The 18,652-nt window shown below is 43.2% G+C and overlaps 1 protein-coding gene and 1 long non-coding RNA gene across 5 annotated transcripts; one reads left to right on the forward strand and one right to left on the reverse strand.

Moving 5' to 3' along the window:
• Positions 1–191: 191 nt before the first annotated feature.
• Positions 192–13,749, reverse strand: TMEM219 (transmembrane protein 219). Of its 4 annotated transcripts, none has more exons than XM_003418845.4 (7): positions 13,647–13,749; positions 12,445–12,643; positions 12,167–12,356; positions 3,612–3,841; positions 1,758–1,927; positions 275–333; positions 192–235 (listed from the first exon to the last, which is right to left on the reverse strand). In XM_003418845.4, the coding sequence occupies exons 2-5, from the start codon at positions 12,607–12,609 to the stop codon at positions 1,790–1,792; spliced, it is 723 nt and encodes a 240-aa protein (XP_003418893.1). In that variant the 5' UTR covers positions 12,610–12,643; positions 13,647–13,749; the 3' UTR covers positions 192–235; positions 275–333; positions 1,758–1,789. The 4 variants fall into 4 exon arrangements, with proteins under 4 accessions (XP_003418893.1, XP_010596810.1, XP_064151879.1 ...); XM_010598508.2 differs by having other exon boundaries at positions 12,445–12,646; positions 13,647–13,738; XM_064295809.1 differs by lacking the exon at positions 1,758–1,927.
• A 34-nt stretch (positions 13,750–13,783) lies between these two features.
• Positions 13,784–18,202, forward strand: LOC104846743 (uncharacterized). The gene is made up of 3 exons (XR_775983.3): positions 13,784–13,884; positions 15,507–15,630; positions 16,190–18,202. It is a non-coding gene; the product is annotated as an uncharacterized LOC104846743 (long non-coding RNA).
• The last annotated feature ends 450 nt before the right edge of the window (positions 18,203–18,652 follow it).

Below are 18,652 nucleotides of genomic sequence, written 5' to 3' on the forward strand. Positions count from 1 at the left end.
CATAAAGTGGCAGAAGTGGGACCAAAAGCTGGTATTTTCCAAAGCCCAGTCACACAGTGGGATGAGATGAAGTAACCTATGCCCTAATCCAACCTGTATTCCACATGAGCTCACAGGAAACAAATCTCCCAAAGCACCCCAAGACTGTCGACCCTAAAATTTTCATCTCAGTCCCCAATCAACACCCAGGAACACTGGGCAAAAAAGCCTTTTATTTTTCCCCATATTCCAGCTCTTCACTTTTTGTAACATCTCTTTCAACTCAGAACCAAGTTTCACTTTTTGTAACATCTCTTTCAACTCACAACCAAGGCCCAAGAGGTTGATTCAGACCTGGGGAAGAAAGAAAGAAAATTAAAACACAGGGCAGGTCACAGGGCCCTTAGGGAACGGTCTGGGATGATTGCAGAAATTGAGGAAGGAGAAGAGGAAATGACAACTAGAGACAGGAGTAGGCACGTGTCCTAGTCAGGATGGCCTCAGGGCCCCAGGATCTGCCAGGGACCAAAAAGCCTTCCTTCCCAGTTGACTCATATCTGAGAAAGGCAGAGAGGGCTCCACCACTTCCTGTCCTAAGTAGGTGGTTGGAGCAGTCAGGCCTAGCTCTGAGCAAAATGGTAAAATAAGCAAAGTTGATCTTGAGCTTCCAGTTTCTCTGGTGGAGCCCTTCACTGGGCCTGAGCTGTTTCCATTTCCCCCAATTATTTCCTGGGGCATGACAGCCAGGTGATGCTGAGAACAGTTTAAAAGCTGGCACGTCATATATGGCTCTCAGACCATGAGACCCACCTGTCAAAATGAAGATTTTTTGCAGAAATATTTTTTCCCCTAAAAAGCTGACACGTGTTCCCCGCCCACTGCTACTTTTGTGCGGGATCCTGTCATCAGCGCCAACTTTTTCTAAATGCAGTGATGGCTAAATGGAAAAGACAAGGCGCATGGAAGGTGCTCAGGCACATGGTAAGGTGCCCAGTAACTGGTAGCTTTTATTATCAAAATCATCAGTGAGATTTATTTGAGCTGTTCAAGTTGAACTGTAAAAAATTGCATCATAAAACTGGGTTATCGTGACTTTTAGGACAAAAGCAAGACAGGCATGATTCCTGTTCAGGATACATCATCAAACTTGAACCCTTTTAATTCACCATTGTTGCAAATTAAAAAACGCGTGTGTGCGCACGTGTATAGTTCATGTATTTGTGGAATTCTGAGGACCCACGATTTTTTTTAAAAAGCTTGGATGTACACCACAGTCACAAAAGAGTACATATTGTATGCTTGTATTTATATAAGGTTGAAAAAGAGGTAAAACTAAACCATATTGTTTAAGAATGCACACTTGGTGATAAACCATAAAGCAAGATAGTAGTTACCTCTAGGGGGAGGGAGGGTGTTGTCAGGAAGAAAGGGACAATGAGGAGCTTCTGAGCTGCTGGTAATATCCTACTTTTCTGCCTGAGTGGTATTTATAAGAATGTGCACTTTAATTTGCCCAGCTGTACTTGAGGTTCTGTGGGCTTTTCCACATGTGTTAAACATTTTAGAGCATAAATGTAAAAAAAGTAGTAAGAAAAATGTTGAATGCTGATGGTGTAAACTGTTCCCAGGCCCAGGGACAGCTGCAGTTGAATAGGGTTCCCAGGAATCCAGAGGAAGAAACATTTGAGAATGGATGCCAAAGACCTGCTCTTCCCCAGTTATAATCGCCACCCCTAGCCCATTCCCTACTCCCAAAGGACTGTGGCAAAGAACCTCACCTGAGAACTAGGCGGGAACTGGGCCAGTGCCCTCAGAGCCGGGTTCTAGACCAGTGGGATTCCCGGCGTGGGTGGAAGCACATAGCAGTGACACAACAGAGAAGGCCACAGAAGAGAAGCAGGAAGGAGCCCAAGACCAACAGCCTGGAGCCACACAGAGCCAGCTCCTCCTGGAAGTAGGTACAAGGAGGAAGGGAGGAGTGATGGAGAGAGGATGGAGCATCTTCCCTTGGGAAGACATTCTACCCCCAGCCCAAGGGATATAGAAGAAGCCACCATGAGGGAGAGAGGGCGCTCCACATCTAGAGAAAAACTAAAGAGAAAAAGTTATTTTTACACAAGGTAACATTTGTCTCAATGGTTTACAAACTGCTTTCTTGCCCACCCCATGACTTGACTTGAGCCCCTATCATGACTCCATGAGATAGGAAAGTTCACTATCATCCACATTTAACAGATGTACAAGCAGGGTCAGATCTGGAGCCTAGGTTTTCTCTGATTCCAACCGCTCATGTTCCTCACCTTTTCAACTCTCAGGAGAGCATGTGGCAGCCTCCCAACTGGTCTTCCTCCTCTGCTCCAGCCAATCTCCACCCAGCACCAGTAGGATGCCCGTCTCTGCTCCTTGAAACCCTGCAGTGGCCCCAAGGCCTGCAATGTCCACTTGTAGCATCTTAGCCTGGCATTCACGGTGCCTCACAATCGCCTCTGCAGTCTCTCCTGCCTGGTCTCCTAAGTCATTCCTAAGCTGCTCGTCATGGAGTCCCCCACAAAGGCTGAACACTTCAATCTCTAGGCCTGTGTTCATGCTGTCCCCTTTGCCTGGGATGTTTCTCTCCTCTCCAGAACCCCCTCTACTGCATTCCCTACCAAAATCTTCCTCATTTCTTCAAGAATCAGCCCGACTGGGCAGAACAAGCCTGGGACCAGGAGTCAGAAAATGTGGGTTACAATCCTGGCTCGGCCACTTACCAGCTGTGTGGCCTTGGGCAATTCACTCCCTCTCTCTAAGCCTGTTTCCTCATCTGTAAAATGGGATAATAAAACCTCCCTCAAAGGGTTATTTTAAGATCAAATGAGATAATGAACCTGAAAGCACTTTGTGCATTATAAACTACTGTACACAATTCTCTTTCTTAAATGCCACCTTCTCTGTGAAGCACTCTCCATAAATGTCCACCCAAGCCAAACACACTGCCATTGAGTCGATTCTGACTCACAGCGACCCTACAGGACAGAGTAAAACTATTCCGTAGGGTTTCCAAGGCTGTAATCTTTACGGAAGCAGACTGCCACATCTTTCCCCCTCGGAGCAGCTGGTGGGTTCAAACCGCCAACTTTTCATTTAGCAGCCAAGTGCTTTAACCACTATATCACCAGAGGTCCTCATAAATGTTCAAGTTGGGGTTAAGTCCTCTTTACTCAGTGTTTATATAACACTCTGCTCACATCTCTATCATAGAAATTAGCCTATTCTGCCTCTTATTATAGTTTCTGAATTCCTTTGAGGCAGAGATGTTTTATCATATTTAAAGACAATATTTAATAATAATAAAAAAAATCAGCTGTCCTTTATCAAACCTCTATTATTTATCAGGTCTCGTGCTGGGCACTTTACATTCCTCCTCATCTAATCATTATTTGTTGGTATTAGGAGATAGTATCGTGTTTTCCATTTTACAGATGAAGAAGCTGAGGCTCAGAGAAGCTAAGATGCTCAAAGGCCATACCACCTACAAGGGCCAGACTGCAAAACTGGCACTTTTTCTACTAGGCAACACTGCCTCCTGGAGCCTCAAGGACACAGCATTCTGCATGGCAGTCTGTGAAACCCAGGCAACTGGAGGTTCTTACCAAGGTGAGTAGTTTGGTGAGCACAAGGCCTTCATGACTCCAAACCCGGATACATTCGCCAGCCATCCTAGGGCTCAGAGTGGCATTCCCTGCTCCCACCTCTGGGCAGGATATGGGTGGCTGGCTGGAGGGCAGGATGCCTGGGGCAGCACTAAAATACAGGCAGGTTCCTGGAGTCCTTCCTGAGGTCACCCTGGCTGTAATGAGGACCAGCTCTCTTGCAAAAGAACCTGTGAGAGGCCCAGGAGAGAAAATGAAAGAAATGAGAGGTGGGGTGCAAGCAATACAGCTTCAGATTTCTGTTTGTTTCCAGGAATTCCAACAATACCAGGTATTTTGGCATTGATTCTATTCAAGAAAGTACTCCAGATACCGTTAATTGACATTGTCAAGAAATGAAAATAACTGTGCTAATTTAAACAAAAATTAAATTAGCTCGCAATCAATGAATAAGAATACCAATACTCCCAAGGTTGCAGTGAAACTGGGGCAGATACACTTTGCCAATGTCAGTCTGTATAAACTTTTTTCCTTTTTAGGAAAGCAGTTTTCCACTAGGTACCAAAAATCACAAAAAAAATTCACACTCCATTTCAAATGAGTGGGTAAATGATGGCCTGTTCAGTAAATGGCCTTGGGACAATTTCCATTAAGAAAAAAATTAAGTTAGTCTCTTATCTCAAACTAGAAATGATATAAAGTCCAGGTGGATTAAAGAGCTACAAACAAACAATCCAAAAAAAAAAAAAAAAAACCCTAAGCAAGTATTAAAATACAAAGGCATTTATGAAAAACCCATAGCTAACATCATCCTCAATGGAGAAAGGCTGAATGCTTTCTCATTAAGATCAGGAACAAGACAAGTGCTCACTCATACCACTGCTATTCAGTATCAGTCTTAAAGTCCTAGCCGGCACAACTAGGCTAGAAAAAATTTAAAAAGGTATCCAAATCAAGGAGGAAGTAAAACTATCCCTTTTTGTAGATGACGTGATCTTATACATTGAAAACCCCAAAGAATCCACAATAAAGTTATTAGAATAAATGAGTACAGCAAGGTGGCAGGGTACAAGATCAACACATAAAAATCAGTAGGATTTCCATATATCAGGAATGCGCAAGCATAAAAGCAAATTAAGGAAACATTATCATTTACAATAGCATCTAAAAGAATAGGAAACCTAGGAATAAATTTAACCAGGAAGGTGAAAGATTTATACACAGAAAACTATAAAATGTTAATAAAGAAAGAAGTCCTCTAAATAAATGGAAGGACATGCCTGTTCATAGATTGGATTGTGAAATACCACCCAAAGCAATCAATGTAGTCCCCATCAAAATTCTATAACACTTTTTTTTTTTTTTTTTACAGAAATAGAGAAGCCAATCCTTAAATTTTTATGGAAGGGTAATGAACACTGAATGGCTAAAGCAATTTTGAAGAAGATGAATAAAGTAGAAGAACTCACACTTCCCTGATTTCAAAACATACTTTAAGCCATAGTAATTAAAACAGTCTAGTACTGGTATAACAGACATATAGACCGATGGAACAGAATCGAGAGTCCAGAAATAAATCCATACATCTATGGTCAATTGATTTTTGACAAGAGCACTAAGTCCATTCAATGGGGAAGGAAGAATCTTTTCAATAAATGGTGCTGGGAAAATTGGATTTCCACATGCATCAGAATGAATCATGATCCAAGCCTCACACCATGCACAAAAAGAATTCAAAATGGATCAATGGCCTAAATGTGAAAACTGTTGTTGGGTGCCATTGAGTCAATTCTGACTCATAGTGACCCTGTGTGACAGAACAGAACCACCCCACAGGGTTTTCTTGGCTGTAATCTTTACAGAAGCAGATTGCCACGTCTTTCTCCCTTGGAGCAGCTGGGTGGGTTTGAACCACCAACCTTTTGGTTAGCAGCTGAGCACTTAACCATTTGTGCCACCAAGACCCCTTAAATAGGAACATTGAAACCATACAAGCCTTAGAAGAAAATATAGGTGCATGGATGCAGGGCCTAGAATTTTTTTTTTTTTTAATTGTGCTTTACATGAAAGTTTATAAATCAAGTCAGTCTCTCATACAAAAACTTATACACACCTTGCCATGTACTTCTAGTTGCTCTACCCCTAATGAGACAGCACATTCCTCCTCTCCACCCTGTATTCCTCATGTCCATTCAACCAGCTCTGTCCCCCTCTGCCTTCTCATCTTGCCTCCGGACAGGAGTTGACAGGCTTAGTTTTTAATGATGGGTTATCAGATATGACCACAAAAGCACAAGCAGCAAAAGACAAAATAGGTAAATGGGACTTCATAAAAATCAAATACTTTTGGTCATCAGAGGACTTCATCAAAAAAGTGAAAAGACAACCTACAGATTAGGAGAAAATTTCCAGGAACCATATATCTGATAAGGGTCTAATATCCAACATATATATTTAAAAAAACAAAACTACAAATTAACAACAAACAACCCAATTGAAAAATGGACAAAGGACTTGGACAGTTCACCAAAGAGGACATTCGAATGGCCAACAAGCACATGAAAAGATGCTTAACATCATTAGCCATTAGGGAGATGCAAATCAAAACCAAATGAGATACTGTCTCACCCCCATTAGAATGGCAATGATCAAAACAACAGAGAACAAGTATTGGTGAGGTTGTGGAGAAAGTGAAATCCTCATCCATTGCTGCTGGGAATGTAAAAAGGTGCTGCAGCTATGGAAAATGGTTTGGCAGTTCCTCAAAAAGTTGAATATGACCATATGACCAGCAATCTGAAGCCCAGGTACATACCCAGAAGAAGTGAAAGCAGGACTGCAAACAGAAACCTGTACACCAATGTTCACTGCAGTACTTCTCACAACAGCCAAAAGGTGGAAACGGGTGGATTAAACAGCAAGCACCGCATATGTGTGGGCTTGCGTTGTGAAACCCAGGTGAAACTGTGCACTACAGATTAGTAAGTAAACACAGTGAAGCCCTGTATACCTAGATGTGGAGCCCCTGGTGGCGCAGTAGTTAAGAGTTCAGGCTACTAACCAAAAGGTCATCAGTTCAAATCCACTGGTCACTCCTTGGAAACCCTATGGGGCAGTTCTACTCTGTTCTATAGGGTCATTAAGAGTTGGAATTGACTCAATGGGTTTGGTTTGGTTTATACCTAGATGTGGTGAAACCCAGGTGAAATTGTGCACTACAGATTAGAAAGCAAACAAAATTAATCCCATGTGCACCTTGCTTATTGGGTAATCAGTACCTGGGTGGAAACAAAAGAAACGTCCATTGACAGATGAACGACTAAACAAAATGTGCTATGTACACACGATGGAATACTACTCAGCCATGAAGAGAAATCATGTCCTGATATAGCCACTACATGAATGAACGTTGTAAACATGCTGGGTGAAATTCATCAGCTGCAAAAGGACAAATATATTGTAATGTCTCACTTACATGAAATAAACAAATATATGGAAACCAAAGCTTATCAGTGGTTATCAGAGTGGGAGTGAGGAGGAAAAGGGGAGCTTTTACTTAGGCGGCATAAAGTTTATGTTAATGGTGGTGAACAATTGGGAAAAGGATATCGAGAATGGCTACACAAAGAACGTAATCAACGTCACTGAATTGTACGTGTAGAAACTGTTGAGATGGCGTATGTTCTGTTATGTATATTTTCCCCATAATAAAATTGAAAAATACATAAGAATACTTTTGTCATTTTAGGATAAGGCTGGCCTTCCTAAGAAAGACACAAAAGCTAAAAGCCTTAATAAAGGACAAAATTGATAAATCTGACTTCATAAAAGTGACAAGTTTCTACACGATAAAAGAGAAGTTAAAAGAACAAGTAATAGATTGGCTGAAAATATATTCAACTGACAAAAGGTTTACTACCCAGAATGTACGAAGACCTTCTAAAAATGAAGAAGAAAGACAAAAGAAAAATGAGCAGAGGCTGAAGACTAAAAACCAAATCCATTGCTACCAAGTCGATTTCAGAGTAGAACTGCCCCACTGAGTTTCCAAGGCTATAAATCTTTATGGAAGCAGACGCCCACATCTTTCTACCTCAAACCGCCAACCTTTCGGTTACCAACCAAGCAATTAACCACTGCAGCACCAGTGCACCTCAAGGACAGTCTATGTGAAAATGGCCAAAACCTCTAAGATGCTTACTAGCAATTAGCATTAGCAACCAGAAGTCAATTGAAATAATTTAATTCCTTTATCCAATAAACTGGTAAAAATTAAAAAGACAGATAATAACAACAGTTGTTGAAGATGGGGGGAGATAGGCACTCTCAGCTGATGACACCTTTTAGAAGACAATTTGGCTGTATCTATTGCAATTTAAATGGGCGCACAAAGGGATTAAGAGGATGCCCACCAAACCGTGGGCAGGTACTTCTGGAAGGAGGGAAGGAGGCCTCTTTACGTTTACTCTGGATACTTCCGTATGGTCTGAATCCACAATAAAATGAATTTGTGTATTAAAAACGGCCCATACCCCTTTACCCAGTAATACCACTTGTAGAAATTTAATCCTAAGGAAAGAATTCAAAGAAAAATGTAAACTGTACCAAGATGTTCACTGTGATTATTCCACCAATTAAAAAAACAAAAAAAACCAAACCCGTTGCTGTTGAGTCGATTCTGACTCACGGCAACCCTAAAGGACAGAGCAGAACTGCCCCATAGGGTTTCCAAGGAGCACCTGGTGGATTCGAACTGCCAACCTTTTGGTTGGCAGCCGTAGCTCTTACCCACTATGCCACCAGGGTTTCCAATTCTAGCAATAATACCAAAAAATAAGAGACAATTGAGATGTTTAGTAACAGAGAAAGCATTAACAAATGACGACCTAGCCACTTAAGGAACTAATTTACAGCCATTAAAATGATAATATGGAAGCAGTCATATGGAAAAACACGATATTATAACTAAAAAACATAAATACGAATGGGCATATGCACCATTATTCCTTGTTGCCTGTTGAGAGAATTCCGACTCATAGTGACCCTATAGGACAGAGGAGAACTGTGCTATAGGGTTTCCAAGACTGTGATCTTTACAGAAACAGAATGCCACATCTTTGAGCGGGTGGTGGGTTCAAATCACTCACCTTTTGGTTAGCAGTCCAGCGCTTTAACCACTGTGCCACTTGCAGCATTATTACAACTCTGAAAAACGCGCATGTAAAATTCTATAAGAGAACTTCTCTCCTTTCTCCTACATTCTCAGATGGAATCAGTCACCAAATCCTGTCAATCCCACTTTTCTAATGTCTGTCTCAAATCGGTTCCCTTCTTTCACACCACTGCCTTAGCTTAGGTTCTCAGCTACTACAGCTAACTGGTCTTTACTGCAACTGCTCTGGCTAACTGGTCTTCCTGCACCTGGACACATTCCCTCCAGGAAGTTGGCCAACAGAGTGATCTTTTAAAATGACCAAATAAACAAAACAAAATACCATTATTACTTTCCTGATTAAAATCTTTGAGTCTCCCCAGTATACAAGATAAAGCACAGCTACCTTGGCACAGCACACAAGGCTTATTCTGCCCGTTGCTTCACACCCATCTCCTGACAAACAGAACCCGTGGAGGTTCCTAAACATGCTGTCATGGCTCCCATCTCCATGCCTTTGCACATGCTTTTCCCTCTGGCTGGAATGGCAAACTCCTAAGCCTCCTTCAGGCCTCAAATCAGGCACTGTATCCTCAGTAAAGCCTGTCCTCACCATCCCTGCTTTATGGACTTCTAGGAACCGCCCCCCCACCCCGCCCACTGTATCTTGTGTTTTACTTCACACACTGAGAGGTATTTACTTCTATTCACACCTGTATCCTTGGTAGACTGTGAGCAACTTGAGGGGAGGGTCCATGTCTTACAGATCTCTGTATTCTGCATGCCTGATACATACAGTCAACCCTCGGTATCCACGGGGGATTGGTTCCAGGACCCCCGTGGATTCCAAAATCTGCGGATGCTCAAGTCCCTTATATAAAATGGCATAGTATTTGCATGTAACCTACACACATCCTCCCATATATTTTAAATCATCTACAGATTACTTATAATACCTAATACAATGTAAATGCTATGTAAACAGTTGTTATACTATATCATTTAGGGATTCAGGACAAGAAACGAAAGTAGAAGCAACCATCATGGCCCTAACTACATAGTACATGTCGGCAACAAAGTAACTTCTTTTTCCCCAATATTTTCCACCCACAGTTGGTTGAATCTGAGCATGTGGAACCTGAGAGTAAAAGGGCCGACTGTAGTAAGTGCTCAATAATCATTGCTTGGATGATACAATCATAGGTAATTTATTTTCTCCAAAATACTCTCTGGTGTTATGACACTGTTTCAGACTGTTATAAAAAGAACGGGGCTTCTTTGCAGAAATTGAGAAACTATTCCGAAAATTCATATGGAAATTCAAGGGACCAGGAATAACCAAAAGCAACTTGAAAAAGAACAAAGTTAGAGGATTCACATTTCCTGATTCCAAAACTTACTGCAAAATTACAGTAATCAAGGTAGTGTGGTACTGGCATAAGGACGGACAAACAGATCAATGGAAAAGAACTGAAAGTCCAGAAACAAATGCTTGTATTTATGGTCAACTGATTTTCAACAAGGGTGCCAAAGCAATTCAATGGGGAAAGAATAGCCTTTCCAACAAATATTGCTGGGACAACTGGATATCCACATGCAAATGAATGAAGCTGGACCCCCTCACACCATAAACAAAAGTTAACTGAAAATGGATCAAAGCCCTAAATGTAAGAGCTAAAACTATAAAACTCTTAGGAAAAAAACACAGGGGTAAATCTCCGTGACCTTGGGTTAGGCAAAACCTCCTTAGCTATGACACCAAAAGCAAAAGCAGCAGAGAAAAAAACAGACAAATTGGACTTCATTAAAATGAAAAACCAGAAGATGAAAAGACAACCCACAGAATGGGAGAAAATATTTGGAAATCATATCTCTAATGAGAGACTTATATCCAGAATATATAAAGAAATCTTACAGCTCAACAACAAAAAGACAAAGAACCCAGTTAAAAAATAGGCCAAGGAGCTGAATATATAATTCTCCAAAGAAGATACACCAGCAAGTACATGGAAAGATGTTCACCCTCATTAGCCATCAGGGAAATTCAAATCAAAACCATAATGAGATACTTCACACCCACTTGCGTGACTAGAATCAAAGAGACGTAAGTGTTGAGGATTTGGAGAAACTGGAATCCTCATTCACTGCTGGGGGGAATGTCAAATGGTGCAGCCACTTTGCAAAATAACCTGGCAATTCTTCAAAAGGTTAAACATAGAAATGCCATGTGATCCAGTAAGTTCCTCTCCTATGTATATACCCAAGAACGATGAAAACACATGTCCACACAAAAAGTTGTACACAAAGGCTCACATCAGCTTTGTTCGTAATAGCCCAAAAAAGGAAACTCAACTGTCCATCAACTGATGAATGGATAAGCAAAATATGGCATATCCATATAACGAAATATTATTCAGCCATAAAAAGAAACAAGGGGCTGATACATGCTACAACATGGACGAATCTTGAAAACATTATCCTACATGAAATAAGTTATACAAAAAACAACATAAGATTTCATTTATATAAAATGTCCACAATGGGTAAATCAATAAGGACACAAAGTAGATCAGGGGTTGCTTAGGGCTAGGGGCTTGGGAGGAAATGGGGAATCACTGCTGGGGTATGGGACTTCTTTTTGGCGTAATGAAAATGCTCTGAAGTGACTGATACATTTTTTAAAAAGTAACAGGAACAGTAAAATTGTTCCAAGTCTGTATGTTCACCTATGTGTATACCTGGACATGCAGAGACCTACTCCCACACACAAATACACATACCTGACTCATAAGAGAATCACAGAATGACAGAGTCATACAAGGACCTCTAAAGTCTGAGAATTCCACCTTTCCCTCCTCCCTCTTCATCTCCTCGGTTTTTAGATAAGGAACCTGAGGCCAAATGTTACACAGGAATTAACGGCACCCAATGACTCTTTCACCCATCATTTTCCCAGAAGACTATTTGGAAACGGATGGTGTCTAATTTTTTCTGTATCCTCCATAGCAGGCAGCACTGTACTAAGGACATAGTGAATACTCAATAGTTGAACAAAACATACATCTCTGATATTCCTGGTAGGAAAAAGGCAGCACCTTGAAGAGGAGATGGCTGTAAGAACGAAGAGGGGTAAGAACACTGAGTCAAACCTAGTCTACCTCGTCACACGTCCAAGTACAGAATCAAAGAATCTCAGAGCTGGAAGGCGAAAGACAAAGTTTATAGAAAACCTACACTGTGGGCAGTGTGTTCACTGAAAGGGTCTAGTTCTTCTTATAGCAGAAGTGACTAAGACCCAGAGATGTGTTCAAGGTCACCAGACTGGTGAGGGCAGAGGGAGGGCTCAGCCTCTACCCTCACTCAGTATTCTGATGCCCGGCCCCACAATCCTCCCCCATCTCACCTTTCAGTCCCATCTGACTACCCAGGACCTGGGCTTGGAATGTCTGGGTCTTGTTCCTGTCTGGACCATCTCCGAAGTTCAAGGTGGTTAGTAAGCCCACGACATGAGGCCCATGCCACTTCACTGTGAGTGTGTCATTCGTAGGGCACAGGGTCAGCTGGCCAAAAGACCTCAAGAAGGATACCCAGTCCTATGTGCAAAGAGAGTGAGAGGGAGGTGAGATCAAATTAGTAGCAAGAGCAGGCCTGCCTTGGGAGGATGGGTAGAAGGATACTTACCTGAGGGATGTCAGGGCTGCGAAGACCAGTCTGGTGGGTGAGGAGGAATCTGCCAAGACCAAGGCCCGAGAGACCAAGCAGCAGCAGAATCAAAGTGGCACAGACCAGGGGTGGGTGGTGGGCCAGACAGAGATGCAGGTTGTGCCCTGCCTGGCAGCTGCCCATGGGGAGCAGAGGGTCTTGGGCCTCCACGGAGAGCCTGCTAGGGACAGAGAGGGAAAACTGGACAAGAGCCTGCTGCACTCATCTATTTTATTAAAAAGGGAATTAAAGTGCAGAGCTGACAAAGGGCTTGCCCAGGGCCACACAGCCAGTTAGTGGCAGAGCCAAGACAATGATCCAAGACTCTTGACTCCACAAGCTCACTCTCTGCATCACTCAATAAATGTGTGCCGTGTTTCATTTTTCAGAAGCAGGGCAGAACACCCTGTGCAGGCAAAAGGATCTCTAAAAGGAGAATTGTCAGTGGGAAAAATAGGAAGCAGCTGTTTCGGGGCCAGGGTTTTGCTGAAGAAGCTCCAGGCAGAGTCCAGACAACGGAAGTCAAGGCTGTCTGATTGAAAAAAAAAAAAAGCTCTGCTTGAATCCCTCTGTGCCACTCATTGGCTATGTGAAACCAAGTCAGCGAAGCTCATGTGAAATGGGAATTCTACGAGTACCACGTCATGAGGATTAAATGTGGCAGACAGAGCAGTTTGTATGGTACTTGGTCACGCAGGAACTCAACAAATGTCCCTTTCCTTTCTTGTGTCATAGTGATCCCTGGTTAGGCAGGGCAAAATACTGTGGGGAAACTGAGGCATAGGGACTTTAACATAGGAGTGGTAAGGCCAAGGTCCGAGACCTGTCTCCTGTATCTAAGTGGAGTACTCTTTCCGCGCTACCATCCTATCCCACGCAAGAAGCAACAAACTGAAGAAAAAGAACATCTGGGAGGCGAGGAGATAAACAAACGGGGTGGAGGGAGAAGGGCGCCAGGGAAACACCGGAGTCTCAAATGCTGTGCCTCTGCCCTGCCTCGCGTCCCAGCACGTCCGGAAAGGGGAAAAGGAGGAGCGAGAGCCGGAGCCTGAGGGTCAGGAGCTAGTAGTGCACCTGAGCCCCCCCATCCCCACCCCAAGACCCCTTCTTGCAGGAACTCTAGCCCCGCAGCCCTTGCCCGCTGGCGACGCGGTACCCGCCCGCCGGCCGCTCACTCTCACCGCTCGGAGCCCGGCGGAGGCCGGCGCCCCCCGCAACGTCACGCGTGGAGCCGCGCAGGGGCGGGATCGGTGCTCCGCGCTTCCCTCTCCCGCCCGCCCTGCCCCGCCCCGCGCTGGGGGTTCGCATGCGCAGTGCCCACGCGGCGGCCTCCCGGCCTCCCCAAGTCCGGGGTGGGGGGGCGCGTACCAAGAGGGACGCCAACGAAGCGGCCGAGGGGAAGGAATGACTGCGCGGGAGGTGAGTGGAAGGGAGACAGCCAAGGGAGCGGATTCTAAAAACCGTTGTCGAACCATAAACTCTCCCTCCGGAGAGACCGAGGGGGCGTTTCAGCGACACCCTCGTCGCAAGCATTTTTCTGCTGCTCGTCCCTCACCCGCACCAATAGCACAGCCCAGCCGTGCTCGGGTTCCGGGTAAGGACTTGGGGTCCGCCCGCAGGCGGAGCGCCAGCCCTCGGTTTCTTGTTTTTCCCCGGGTGTAGCTCAATAATGCTTAAAGTCCACCCTGCCGCTTGGCCCCGACTGTCTAATACGTAGAATCCTACAACTGCAAGGCTGCTCAGTACGGACCATTTCATTTCACTTCCGTCTGCGCGTTGGAGATGACACCCAGGTCCGTGTGATACAGAGTCAGGAGCCCTGGGTTCAAATCTTGCCTTGATCCCTGTCCCTGGATAAGCCAAAACCATGCTTTCCAAGAGACTCAGTTTTACCCCTCTGTTAAACGAGATCATCATATCCACTTCATAGTTGAATGGCAAGGGGTGGGAAAACACGGGCGCAGTGTGCATTGAGCTGGTTGAACAAATGCTGGTTGAAATGGAATCTGAATAGTCAACTCTTCTTGAAGGCAGTGACATTGTCATTCTGTACCTACCCCCTCCCCCCCCCAAAAGTTTCTGGCACAGTCTTCTACAGGACAGTGGGTACTTTATAAATACCATTGATTGATTTAATTGGAATTCCAAGCATAGGAACGGTTTTATTCTTAAAGGTGGGGGCGGGGGGAAGAGGCATGGCTAGTAGAGAATCTCAGAATCTAATAATTGGAACACACTTAATAATTGGACGAGTTCAACAGTCCCCTCCCTTCATTTTCAGGTGCTAAACTGAGGTCTAGAATGGTTAAGGGATTTGCCCAGAGTCATCCAGGCAGCTAAGACGTAGCCAAAACTTGAGCCCAAGTTTCCAGAGTCCAGTCCCTTTTCCGCTAAACCCTCCATCCTCAGTGCTGCCAAGATCCCTCACCTGACCATCTACAAAGTCCCTGCCCATCAGATGCTGCCTCTTGGGAAGTCGCTCCTTCACTACAGGGCCTCACACAGCTCACCTGGGCCAGGTCTTTCCCTAGTTTTAGTCTGATCTCCCCAGCAAGCACTTCAGCTCCGGAGTAGTATGTTCTCACCATCCCCAGGGCTTCTGACAGTTTGAACACACAGGAACCACTCAATCAAGATTTGTTGGTCAATTAATTAAAAACAGCTTTGTACAGGCCCGCTCTCCTGAGGACCCACCAACTATTAGTCCCATATTAAGATTAGGAGTATACCTGTCCATGCTTGAACATTGGTGACGTTGAGGTTGCAACCCAAAACAAAGTCTATTCAGTTAACATTCTTTTTTCTTTTTTTAGTGCCTATGTGGTCCTGGTGGGAATCCTGGGGTAGCACAAATGTTTAAGCACTTGGCTAATAATCAAAAGGTTGGCAGTCCTGCCCTTTCACAGGTGCCTCGAAAGAGAAGGCTGGCAATCTGCTACCAAAAGCCTGGAAAACCTTATGGAGCATAGTTCTATTCTGCACACATGGGATCACCGTGAGCCAAAATTGACTTGACATCTTTTTTTTTTTTTATGATTCAGGTACAAAGTTAATATCCACATAGCAAAAATTTGTCAGTGCCTCTACTTAATAACAAGTCTGATGTGTAAGACCTGGCATGAAAGTGTCCTGTGCAGTGCAGGTCCACAATGGAGTTCGATAAATGTGAGTTTTGTCCCATTATTCTTGTGCTGCAGAGTAATTAGGCATATTTGCAAAGCAGTTCTCGTGAATGACTGTATTTGATATTTATTTATACAGCCAAACCAAGCAATTCTGTGGACTAGTAAAGGCAAACAGTTTAGAGCAAGGAGCGACTCGAGGCCTGACAATCAGGCTAAATGGATATGAATAAATGTCTTACATAGAAAAAAAGGGGAATGGGGAGAGTGGGAGAGGAAACAAAATTGGTTGTGCACTATAATCAATGCTCCAGCCTTATACCAACATTCTGACTTAGTCCACTCAGCAACCCTCAAAGTGGATGTTATTGTGGAAACCTGGGCCTAGACTGCTGAAGTAATTAGGCAAGGCCACACCAATAGTAGGTGGCAGAAGTTGGCTTAGGATTCAGGCCTGGATACAGCCTATCGTGTGAAAATCAAGCAGGTTCACTGAGAAGAGAATCACGCAGTTGGGAGGGGTCCATGGTGACAAATTCCTCTCAGACTTTTGGCCCAGGATCAGGCTTCTCCCAGTGATCTGTTCCATTTTCTCCTTCTAGGTTATTGAGCCTTAAAACTTTTTGGGGTTATAGACCCCTTGGGAATCTGATGGAAGCTTTTCATTCCACCACTCAGGCATTGATTCAATAAGCATTCATTTTACATCTCCTTGGTGCCAGGCTCTGTTCTGCAGATGGGGGCTACAATGGTAGACAAATTATATAGGATCCCTGTCCTTCTGGAGCTACAATCTGGCTATGGACCCTCTTCCTAAAAAACTGCACGTTCAGCTAAATGTTACATGCAATTTCAATCACTGGGACCTGAATCCTCTGCGAGCCCACCCTTGGACAAGAAGCACTGGCTGTTTAATGGGATTCCCTCTGTCCTAGTTGGAGCCAGTTTTGTGTTCTGTTTCACATAAAAACTTATTGATAAAATTGTTTCTTCCTTCCCCTTTTGCTACTTGGTTTTTATCCTATGTTATTCATCCATTCAGTCAACCAATTCATTCATTCAACAAACATTTCAACACTTGCTAAATGCCAGGCCCCTGGTTAGGCGCTGAGGGAAGCCCCATTTCTTAGCACTGAAAAGCTTTAATGAAAGAGACAGATACAAAAGAAATTTTGATACACCCTCATACATAGGTAATGGGAATGTAAAATGGTGCAGCCACTGTGGAAGACAGTTTGGTGGTTTCTAAGATAAACATAGAAATTACCTTGGGATTCAGTAATTCCACTCCCAGGTATATTCCTGAAAGAATTGAAAACAGGTGTTCAAACAAAAACTTGTACACAAGTGTTCATAGCAGAACTATTCACAATAGCCAAAAGTTGGAAACAATCCACATGTCCATCAACCAGTAAATGGATAAACAAAAGCTACTGTAGCCACACGATGGAATATTATTCAGCCATAAAAAGGAAAAAAGTACCGATACATGCTACAACACGGATGAACTTACAGATGAACTTTGAAACTACTATGCTAAGTGATAGAAGCCAGACACAAAGGACCACATATTGTAATTTTCCATTATATAAAATATCCAGAATAGAATCTTTTCCCAAAAATCACCTCCTCAGACTTGAAGAGACATTTCTCCAAAGAGGATATTCAGATGGCCAGCACATGAAAAGATGCTCAATGTCATTAGACATTAAAAACCCATTAGAAAAAAAATTGCTGTTGAGTCAATTCTGACTCATAGCGACCCTATAGGAGAGAGTAGAACCACCCCATTGGGTTTCCAAGGAGCGGCTGGTGGATTCAAACTGCTAACCTTTTGGATAGCAGCCGAACAGAAGATGCAAATCAAAATCACAATGAGATACCACATCACCCCTATCAAAATGGCAATGATCAAAAAGATGGAAAACAAGTGTTAATGAGGTTGTAGAGAAACTGGAACCTTTATCCATTGCTGGCTGGACTGTAAAATGGTACAGCTGCTGTGGAAAACAGTTTATCAGTTCCTCAAAAAGTTGAACATAGAATTACCATGTGATCCAACAATCCCAATCCTAGGTATATACCCAGAAGTGAAAGCAGGAACACAAACAGAAGTCTGTACACGAATGTTCACTGCAATACTTTTCACAATAGCCAAAAGGTAGAAACAGCTGAAATGTTCATCAACATAAATGAATAAACAAAAGGTGGTATATACACACAATGAAATACTACTCAGCCATAAAGAGAAATGAAGTCCTGATGCATGTCATAATATAAATGAATCCTGAAAACATCATGCTGAGCAAAATATGTCAGTCGCAAAAGCACAAATATTGTAATGTTTCACTTATATGAAATAAGCAAATACATGGAAACGAAAGATTATTAGTGGTTCCCAGGAGTGGGAGGAAGAATAAAGTTTTTGCTTAGGGAGCATTGAGTTTATGTTAATGGTGGTGAAATAATTTGGAAAAGAATTGCAAGAATGGTTGTATCACAATGTCACTGAATTATACATGTAGAAATTGTTAAATTGGCAAATGTTTGTTGTGTATATTTCACTACAATTAAAAATAAAAGTTATGTGAAAAAAAAGTTTTGATGAGGCCTATCTAACTACCCCACTTAAAACTGCTACTCACACCTCCCTCCAACACTGGCACTCCTGATTCCCCTTAACCTGCTCTGCCTTTTATTTTTCCATAGTGCCCATCACCTTCTAACATGCTATATGTTGTTGCTGTTGTTAGGTGCCGTAAAGTCAGTTCCTATTCATAGTGACCATATGTACAACAGAACAAAACACTGCCCCGTCCTGCACCATCCTTACAGTCGTTTTTTGCCTGAGCCCATCGTTGCAGCCACTGTGTCAATCCATCTCGTTCAGAGCCTTCCTCTGTTTTGCTAACCCTGTACTTTACCAAGCATGAGGTCCTTTTCCAGGGACTGGTCCCTCCTGATAACATGTCTAAAATATGTGACACAAAGTCTTGCCATCTTGCTTCTAATGAGCATTCTGGCTGTAGTTCTTCCAAAATACATTTGTTCATTCTTCTGGCAGC

The sequence above is a fragment of the Loxodonta africana genome, chromosome 12 (genome assembly GCF_030014295.1).
Source record: "Loxodonta africana isolate mLoxAfr1 chromosome 12, mLoxAfr1.hap2, whole genome shotgun sequence".
NCBI lineage: Eukaryota > Metazoa > Chordata > Mammalia > Proboscidea > Elephantidae > Loxodonta > Loxodonta africana.

Bases quoted from the DNA above. Each gene is read 5' to 3' on its own strand.
- TMEM219 (XM_003418845.4), bottom strand. From the start codon at position 12,609: ATGGGCAGCTGCCAGGCAGGGCACAACCTGCATCTCTGTCTGGCCCAC. The intron at 3,842-12,166 runs GTGAGATGGGGG...GGCCTCTCACAG, and splicing joins TAGTCAGATGGGACTGAAAG to GTTCTTTTGCAAGAGAGCTG. The intron at 1,928-3,611 runs GTAAGAACCTCC...ACCTACTTCCAG, and splicing joins TCACCAAACTACTCACCTTG to GAGGAGCTGGCTCTGTGTGG.